General features: G+C 48.3%; 2 protein-coding genes across 2 annotated transcripts; both read left to right on the forward strand.

The window, feature by feature from the left end:
• Positions 1-354: 354 nt before the first annotated feature.
• Positions 355-1431, forward strand: NEUTE1DRAFT_110442 (uncharacterized protein; the record flags this gene model as incomplete). Its single annotated transcript, XM_009853067.1, has 2 exons — positions 355-367; positions 545-1431. The coding sequence occupies 2 exons, from the start codon at positions 355-357 to the stop codon at positions 1429-1431; spliced, it is 900 nt and encodes a 299-aa protein (XP_009851369.1).
• A 1185-nt stretch (positions 1432-2616) lies between these two features.
• On the forward strand, positions 2617-3543 carry NEUTE1DRAFT_101187 (uncharacterized protein; the record flags this gene model as incomplete). Its single annotated transcript, XM_009853068.1, has 1 exon — positions 2617-3543. One exon carries the CDS (start codon positions 2617-2619, stop codon positions 3541-3543), a length of 927 nt encoding a protein of 308 aa, XP_009851370.1.
• Positions 3544-10321: the final 6778 nt, after the last annotated feature.

The raw sequence follows: 10321 nt of genomic DNA on the forward strand, positions 1-10321 counted from the left end.
GTGGTCGGAGTGTGCTATGAGAGGTGCTGACTGCGTATTACGGAGCAAGTTCTCAGATTGGAGTTGAGCACAGCTTGAGAGCAGTCTTGGATCGCTGCTGTGATCTTGAGCGATTGCCACAGGCCGTGTCGACGAAAGAAACACAGTCGCACCAGGCCTTGTTCATGTTATTGAACAAGTATACTCCATTCTTGAGCATGGTGGCGCACAATGACAGCCTTTTGGATGATTTGCGCGTTCTTGTCGCCCTCATCCCGGCCGTGATTATCTGTCACTGCCGCAATATAAAATGGCTCAATCACTTGACTATTGGTGACAGAAGAGGCCGCAACCGTGAGCGGTTCTTGTGGAGGGATGTGGTCGTCAGGTCTGTCACGTTCCCAAACTTGAAAGTCGCGAACCTAGAAGGGATATCATATTTGTCATGACCTTGGGCAGAGATTGCACCGTTTCTGCGGTCGCTTACTCCACTTGACGAGGCCGTCTTCTTCGTCAATCGCGCCCCCAATCTCCGACACCTGACACTCAGAGCATTTTCGAGCAGGGACAGATCAGCAGTTCCCATCCTTCCACTTGGAAGCCTCACCTCACTGGTTCTTCATTATTGCTCTTTCTTGGGGAAAGCGGATCTGGTCAACATTGTCAGCGCTTGTCCCAGGTTGGAACGCTTCGTGTTCACATCTGAAGCCAGCCCAACAGTTAGGAGAGCCGACGCCAAGGGACTTTGCCTTTCTTGGGCCCGCGCTGGTCTTGAGAGCTCTGAGCCCTCTTTCACAACAACTCAAGGCATTGTCCATCGAGTATGCGCCAATGCTCGATTACATCTTCACGAACGTGCCAAACGATGCGGACTCCGACGACGACGACATTAATCCCGACGACAACATGGACGCCAACGAAAACCTGGTTACGCATCTTGGACACTTCCCAAACCTCAAAATGTTGCGAATTTGTCACAGAGCTTTACGGTGGACGCATTCTGACGGTCTCGTAAAAGAACAGCTAGTCAGACTGATCGAAGGATGTCCACGTCTTGAGTCGCTTGACATCACGCAGATCGATATCAGGGACACCCAGATCCGGCCACAACTAGAAGGTCTGGTGGCCGTGGCCGGTACGGATGCTATACCATTGTTGAAGGGATTGAGGGTAGGCATCCTCAAAAACCAAGGTCGAGATAAACCAGTACAATGGACAAGGGACGACTCTTGTCCACATCTAAGCGATCTGTTCGCCAAAGAATACCTCGCCACTTATTCAAAAACTGGCATAAAGCTTCTGATTGACATCGAATCCTTTTGGCAGAAAATGGCAATCCTGCAAACTTTTCCCGCGGTTCATGAAGGCGTTCATGACACAGTTACTGTCCATCCCTATCTGGATGAGATCATGGGGGCTGTGCAGGAAAGGGAATCAGTAGCACGCCGATAGAAAACACCAAAGCATTGGTGGGAGAGAAAAGGGCGGACAAGAAAAGGCGAGAAAGAAAAGGATGGCAAAAGAAAGCATGGGAGTGAGACAGGGTGGGAAGGGAAAGGGCAGACTATGAAGAGTGAAGCTGAACAATCAAAAAGAAGGAATCTATCAAAGTAGTTTTTCAGATCCCAAGTGGCCATGTACCGTTCAGCATCTGTTGCGCTGTGGGAAAACGGCTGGGGATGTTGGAGTGACAAAGAGCACCGTGTGAATGCTAGACATCCTAGTCGGCGTTCACCTATGTAAAAAAGCTCGTGTAAAGTATAAAAGCACCTCTCACGGCTCAAGACAGTGTTGTGTTTCAACTTTGACGATCTGACATGTTTTCGGGAGGAAAATGGTCAACGGTCGCTTGACGGGGATATTCTGTTTCCCCTTACCCTATCAAAACAGACGATCTTTCCAGATTAGGCAATCGGCCATCGGCTCCGAGAAGGATGGATCCGGAAGGCCGTTGTTTTCGTCAGGTAGATGAACCACCCAACAGTAAACCCCGATACTCCACTCGGAGACGGAGGACACTCCTGGACCCCTGGCAGTGGGAGCATCATCGAGCCCTGCTTGAACGAGGTAGACACGGGCAGTTTAGCCGGCGTAGCCTATAAGCCGAACAAAGAGTGAGGGGCCTGTTTCGAAGTGTATATGATATGAGAGGAGTATATGAAATGCCATGTCGGCTTCGTCATCCTCCATTTTTGATCGCCTCAGATGTCTCTCGTTTGTCAGGCAGACGGCATGGTCATCAAGGGGTTTATGGAGAATATGGATGAATTGATCGTCGAGAGGTTTCGGGGTTTTCGCTTGCTGATGCCATCTGGACACTCGTTTGCTTCCGCGCGTCGATGTTTAGGTAAAAGTGAATGCCGATCGACTCGAGTTGCATGTTTCTGCGGCAGTTGTTCGGGCCACGAACCCAACTACCAGGCTCGTGAGCTGTTTGAAGGAGTTGGCAGAAGTAACCGGGTAGGATAGATGGAGGATGATAAATAAGCACGTTGTGTACTCCCAACCGCATCTTCCTGTCCCGTTCAAGCGTCATCGTTGCGAGCCAAAAACGAGAGTATTTGAAAAGTGTCGTCAGTCGGATTCCAGTGTCTTCAGCTTCACTTTTCTTTCCCATCTCGTCACTCGACAGATATCATGGTTAGAGCCTTTAGACTACTGGCGTCTTGCGCCATGTTCTCCCAAGCGCTTGCACACTCCCACATCTTGTACCTGATCATCAACGGACAGCAGTATCGAGGCTTCAACCCGCATGCTCCTGATGCCATCACCAACAGCATCGGATGGTCGACAAGCGCTGTTGATGATGGCTTCGTGACGCCGTCCAACTACTCAAACCCCGACATCATCTGCCACCGCGACGGCAAGCCGGCTAAAGCCCACGCGCCTGTCAAGGCAGGAGACAAGATCCAGATACAATGGAACGGCTGGCCCCAATCCCACAAGGGCCCAGTCTTGTCGTATCTAGCCCCCTGCGCCAACACGACAGACGGATGTGCTTCGGTTGACAAGCGCAAGCTGTCATGGACCAAGATCGATGACTCGTCACCAGTTTTGCTCGACGAAAAAGGTGGTCCACCCGGTAGATGGGCAACCGATGTCCTAATCACCCAGAACAATACTTGGCTATTGGGTTTGCCGAACGATCTCGAGCCGGGACCGTATGTGCTACGTCACGAGTTGATCGCACTGCACTACGCCAATCTGAAGGACGGAGCGCAGAACTACCCGCAATGCGTGAACTTGTGGGTGGAGGCGCCTGGCCTAAAAGCCGCAAAGGTTGGCAAGGAGGAAGTGGTGGTGGCCGGGCAGAAAGAAGGGGTGCCAGCTACGGCGCTGTATAAAGCCACGGACCCGGGAGTGGCCATTGATATCTACACGGCGGCGCTTTCGACGTATGTTATCCCGGGGCCAACGCTGGCGCCTGAGGCGAAGCCGGTGCCGGTGACGGATCAGGGACTGAAGAGCACCATCACAGCAGTAGGGACGCCGGTGGTCGTGACGCAGGCAACGTCAACTGTCCCAATACCTAATGATAAGACGGCAGCGGCGTTCAAAGGTTGAGGTCCACGGCTTCGAGGCTGTCTTGAAACAGAGTCAGACGGTGGATGGGCTTCAGATGTACACTAGTGTTCGGGGCGGCACGCCGCGCCCTTCCGTATGGGTGCAAGGCTGGATTCTGGGTTGTTACGTGCAGAGCTGGAAGCTGGGTTATAGTCCGCTAATACTTTTATATAATTGGGTTTTAGGTTGGCCGTTTCTCTCGTAAGTAATTTAAATATTTTAGAAATTATTTACTTTAATGCCAGGGGGCTGCGCCCCCCGGGACCCCCCCTTAGAATTATTTACACGAAAAGTATACGAAAGCGCGAAAAACGGCTGTACGGAAATGTACTAACATGAAAATCGCGAAACTCAGATAGTGCTAACAATTGTTTTGCGGGCGAAAAGCCTGGTTTCGGTTCGTGCGCTATGATTTGGGTAGTGTGGCCGGGATTCTACGTAGCGACCGCCCGCGAAAAGCACTAACACACTAACCGCACTTTTCAGCGTCCTTGCTCGTGTAGGTATATAGAGATACCTTGACCGATGTGTCTCTCAGGGCGCTTGGTGTATTTGGTCCTCGATGTTGTTGATTATATCGTCATCTTTGACAACTCACGCTTCTCCCTAGCCAATGTGACTCTGGTCATGAAATGTGCTCCCATTGTGATCCGGGAACGTTTGGCGCGATGGGTTGGATGGGCAGGAGACCTAAGGCAGGTACCTGGACAGCTGGCAAAACCAAGCCGTCAAGGTTCTACCGGGCCGCCACAGGTATCTGCATGTACTTGTACTTGTAAGTCAACAATCCAGTTGCAGTTTCTGATTGGCCCTCGTACCTGCAGGTTTGGCGGCGCGAGGCCAACAACAAACGGCCATCTACCTCATTGCACTAACCATCAAGGGTGCTACTTGCATACTGAAATAAGGGAAAGAGTGTTAGTGCAAGCTGCCTGGTGCATTTCCCCGCCATCAACATCGGGACGACATCGCGCTTCGAGTTGGGCGTCGACAACTTCCACTTCACCACCGTCACTCAACTTCCTTGACGAGGCACAGGAAGGATATGTCATCTCGCTTCAATTTGAGCCCTGGATCCGTCACATAATCTCCTCCGGATTTTGCGCAGAGTCACTCCTTAACATCGGTCGGGTGTCAACGATGCGCCAGGGCGTTTGGAGGTTGGCGGGGGCATTCCGAACAGCAAATCTCGAGCCGAGCTCGCGATTCTCTACTTGCGCGCCTGTCCATAAAAGGCAGGGTCGAGATTCCAAGGCAGAGAACAGGGGAAAGCTTGGGCAACTACTGGATCACAATGGGCGACCACTATCCGAAGAAGCAATAGCGGTTGCCCGCGAATACTGGAGATTGCAGCGGCTTCGTCACTCCTCCCCGTCGCCTCCATCGCCTATGCTTCTTCATGAGATACAACTTCACCGGGCAGCCTACAACCACGTCGTGCTGAACTTGAGCCGTGCGCCGGGAACTCCCGTCACAGTCACGTACGAACCACCATATATTGCTCCCTCACGCAACGAATGCACGGCATCACACCGAGATACGACTGTTCGGAAGCCTCGCATTGACCTAAAATCAGAAAAGCATACCCCCTGGCAGCATATTGATACAGCCAAGGAGGAGTTCCTGAAAGTTAAGCGGAAGGAAACGGCATTGTTGGCCGAAGACCTACCAGAACTCGCCTCAGAGCAGCAACGAATTGTCGAGCTTGCTGAGAGGGGTGACAACATCTTCTACACGGGTTCGGCTGGTTCGGGCAAATCGAGAGTTCTGCGCGCCATTGTCGAGCGCCTCCAAGATATTGGTAAACTTGTCCACGTAGTGGCTCCTACTGGCAAGGCAGCCTTCAATGTGAACGGCATAACCACCTGGTCCTACGTTGGCTGGAGTCCAGGCCTCACCAGGCAAAGTATCGAGGATCTTGTGTTCAAGTCACGATACAACGCGGCTGCCCGAAAACGAATTCAAGACACAGATGTCCTCATAATCGACGAGATCAGCATGGTAGAAAATCATCATTTCGAACGCCTCAACGAGGTTCACAAACGGATCCGCGATGACCACTCGCCGTTCGGAGGCGTCCAAGTCATCGTTGTGGGCGATTTTTGCCAACTACCGCCAGTCTCGCCCTTCGAGCTCTGCTATCATTGCGGATCCAAGATGGACAAGAATGACAGCAAGACCGAGAGAGGCACGACATATACATGTGTGCCGTGCAATGCAACCTTTACGGACGAGGACAAGTGGGCTTTTCGGAGCAAAGCCTGGAAGGAATGCAACTTCAACCCAGTCCATCTGAACCAAATTCACCGTCAACGCGACCCCAAGTTCGTTGAGATTCTGCAGAAATGTCGAGTTGGCGCTCGTCTCACGGACCAGGACATCAATTCCCTCGTCAATCACGCATCCAACATAGACAAGAATGCCACCAAACTGTTCCCAACCCGCTGGGAAACCCGTTCGATCAATGACAGGGAATTTTTCAAACTGCCAGGCAAACCCCGAGTGTTCAAGTGCATCGATACGTTTCAATGGAATCGAAAACTCCACCCAGAACTAAAATACCTGGGTGAGAGAAATCCGCTGGACGGCACACTCAGAGCCCTCAAAGAACAGGTTCTGGAGTCTAAGGTGCTTCTCAAGGAGGGAATGCCCGTTGTCCTCTTCCAGAATCTCAATTTGGCGAAAGGACTGGTCAATGGCAGCCAGGGCGTGGTTGTCGGGTTCGAAAAGGTCCCCCGTGCAAGTCGATTTGCCGATCGCGTACTCAACACCAACCTCGACGACTCTAACGACCCGGAAGTTTTAGCCATACTCGAGGACGAATTCCTCCTTCGGGTCCAGCGCCAGGAGTGCCCGAAAGTCGAATTCCCCAATGGGGAAATAGAGGTCATAGGACCCATAACCCGGATCGTCGAATACGGGAGAGAATCGCCGCATACAATGCTCACGCGAACGCAGTTGCCGCTTGGCCCGGCCTGGGCTATGACCATTCATCGATCCCAAGGCTTGACCATGGACCGCGTTGCCGTCGACTTGTCCAAGGCTTTCGCCATGGGTCAATCATACGTCGCCCTTTCCAGAGCCAAATCGCTCGAGGGACTGAAGGTGGAAGGGGATCCAGGAAAACTCCGCACTGGCATAAGATTGGATCAGGTTGTCAAGGATTTTATGGATGAGACGTTTGGGGATCAGTGGACTACGAACTCTGTCCCTGAGAGGTCCTCCGTACCACCAATGCATCAGGCAGTTGACAACACGGACCTAGCCCGGATTAAAGCTCGTAATCATTCGGATACTACGTGGGAGAAATTGCTCAGTTGGTGGATTAAGGGGGGAAAGAGGGATGGCGGGCCAGACCATGTCTAAATGCTACCACCATGGAACATTCGTGCGCGGTGCTTTTTCCCAACGTCACAAGCTGAGGCAGACAGCGCTTCATGAGGCCAAGACCTTTGCCTGTTCGCTTTGAGCTTGTTGGGCTGGCACCCAGGACTCAACCAGGCTATCGGCCAAGTACATTCTTGTATCCCATCAACGACAACCAAGCCTTTGGCCCGATGAATCAATCGTCTGCGCCTTAAAACGCCTCTTTAACTCAACTCATCCCGACTTTCTCCCTCTGGTCAGGACAAAAGTAAACTGCACGCTCAGCGGCACTTTTGGTTCCAACAGCAACAGCTCATCATAGAAGCAAATTCTGCATCTCGGCGGCAACAGTCCCTCCTCCTTCTCATCCTAAAAGATGCCCCTGAATCATTCCCAGAGGCATCAAACGGTGTTTTCGCACCCGGCCTTTTCCAACCGGACCCAGTGCTCGTATTCTCGAGGTAGGGAATTCGGCACAACCGTAGAAGGCAAGGCGCAAATACCTACACGGTGATACACCGAAAGGGATCGTACCTCTGCTCCGTCGCTAGAGGTATACAGAACTCTATGCGCACTAATAGACATCCAATTGCTGCGGTCCATACTTATGGCCAGTGTGGCTCTAGCACCCAAGTACTCAAGGCTTTAAACACTCACGATGTATATTTGGATGAAGCTCGACTTCTCTTAGGAAGACCTACCTTACATGTTCCAATGTCCATACCTACCTCTACATAGATGTCACATTATTTCTCGTCCATAGCATCCCTAGGTATTGATACACTGCTACATACTGCACACCCCGGGATCTGTTGAAAGGCCTCTTGCAAATAGCCAGCCGAACTTGTTGTGTCGAACCTCTACAAACCATCAGAACCTCTACTGGCAATCTTGGATGTTTCCAATGCGGTCAGGCTTTCACACTGGTACACCTAGGTTTTTTTTTTTTTTTTTTTTCGTGGTTGAAGCCGAGACGTATAGATGCTCTTTTCGAATTGTTTGTTATTTGCTTAGACACCGGCACCTTCGGTATTTTCTTTCCTGCATTTCTTGATGGTTACCTACTCGTCACATGCCGATATTGACTTACCTTTTTTTTTTTTTCCAAGTGTGTGTCTTCTTCCCCAAACATACTTGTCCCTACCAAGTAGTGCGTGTACTCTCTGCATCACCACAACTTTCTTCGTTGTAACCCACCTGTTCCTTAATGTCCTAGAATAAGTAAGAAAAAGCTCATCCGGTTAAATCTCCGGGGGTTAGCTCTCACCGCTGGTCTGGTGGTGGCAGCGTTGGCATCGTTGTTTCATCCGACTCTCTGATACTTGCTGCAAGGCCCTGGCAGTTCAAATTTGGGGATTAATCTACTTTCGACGTATGAGCGTCATCATTCTTGCAGAATCTGCACACATACTTGATAACTTCGGTCTATTATACCATTCACTGAATAGCAGTGGACATACTTTAATGTTCCTCACGCGTACACACACACACACACGCACACCGCACTTCTGTATTGCACAACTTTGTTAAAATCTATTATTTAATAATAATTTCTAAATCAATTTAAAGCCATTTCAGCATACAAAGTAATTAAGACACTAGTAATTAATCAAATCCATCACAATAGTACCTCCTAAGACGATCCTTAATTTAAAACCTACTAGTATAAAGCAATCCCATACTTAAAGTAGCGCGCCAATAGTCTACTTTAATAAAGATTAAAACAAGGAAGATCCCAGCCTAATAATTCTACAACGCGCCTTCTCCTACCTTAGAAAGAAGAACTATAAAACTAAATACTTTATTAAAACTATTTCTAAAATTACTCCTCCTGAAAAGAAGGTTACTTCTATTAAAGCTACCCTTACGAAAGCTGCTGTTAAAAAGAAGGGGAAGGCCCCCGCCCCCGCTATTAAAGACCTGACGCTAAAACTGCCTTCGTCCCCCCCTAAGCCCGTGATACCTATTAATGTTTCTAATAGTAAAGAGGACTCTAATAATAATAACGAAGTTGAATAATAGCTCCCTATCTACCTTACTCCTAAAAAGCGGGCTCTTGATATTTTATTTTATTTATCGAGTAACAACGATAGCGAAGTAGCCTCCCTGACTAAACCAACTACCTCGACGCTACCGGCCTAACCCTACGCCTATAAGCCAATTACTCTAATACTGCTACTGCTTTCTAAATACCCCTAATCGATATAGGTTTAATTTAATATAGTCGGTTCATATATTACTATTAGCTGTAATAAACTACTCTCTATCGAAGAACGTAATATATTTAGAGAGGTAGAAATTGAATAAGATAATAGCCAGTTTTGTAATTAATAGTTTGGGATGACCCTATTCAATAAGATTAAATAGTTATAGTAAAGTTACGTATAGGAAACTATCAATAATAATATAGCCATAGGGATAAAATAGTTAGTTGTTTTATATAATGTTAATTATACTACTACTGTTTATATGTGACGAACGGCAGTCTGACCTGCCTAAATGAGATAGCTGAAGGTATAACGACTATCAGTGCTGTTCGGTGAAGCCAAAGGGTTTACAACAAGTATGCTTGCAATACTAGTCTCAATGATGGTGATCAAGTTGTATTGACTACTGTCGAACTATCTAACAATCTGAGTTCTCCAGCCGTCCTTTTATACTTGTGACTGTTATCCGCCGCTACGGGCTCACTTGCGTTATCGTGAGTCGAGCTCACTCCGTGAGCCCGGTGTTGGCTCGCCAGCGTGAGCCCTGCCTCCGACGCCTTTCCTGTCCCTGCCCTGGCCCGGGGTTACACGAGCTAGCCCTTCTGGGTCGCTTGTGCTACCGATGGTCTGGTTGGCCCGTGTGCTTGCCTTAAGTTCGTAACATTATAATAATCATTGCGCCCGGGTTACTATTTATAATAAAATTATCTCTAGAAAGGATTTTCTTAATGGGTATAATAATATCGAATATAAGACCGTTATAAAATCGTACCTTTACTATACTAGCCAGCACTATTATTTTATTATATTAATTAAATTTTAACTAACCGAGCCGCCCGCTAGCGAAATCCCCACTACTCTATCCTCCTATAGTAGTATACCCTCTACCTCTATCCTTTTTTATAATTTAATTAATCCTTTTATTACTCTAACCTTCCAAATAACTAATATACTGTTATTTCGAGAGTTATAGACTCTAACCGGTATTAAAAAACTTAAGTACATTACAATAAATATCATATTAGTAGAAATTAAGAAGAATCTAGAAGAGGACCAGTAATAAGAGGAGCGTATAGGGTTAAAGCTACGCAATATTATATATTAAGAGCTGGCATAAGTATAGGCATATAGTCTTAGCTATAAATATAAGAATTATAATAAGGCTATTAAATACTAAATATACTATATTAATAACAAGAATATAA

Source organism: Neurospora tetrasperma, assembly GCF_000213175.1.
Source record: "Neurospora tetrasperma FGSC 2508 unplaced genomic scaffold NEUTE1scaffold_3, whole genome shotgun sequence".
In the NCBI taxonomy this organism is placed as follows: Eukaryota; Fungi; Ascomycota; class Sordariomycetes; order Sordariales; family Sordariaceae; genus Neurospora; species Neurospora tetrasperma.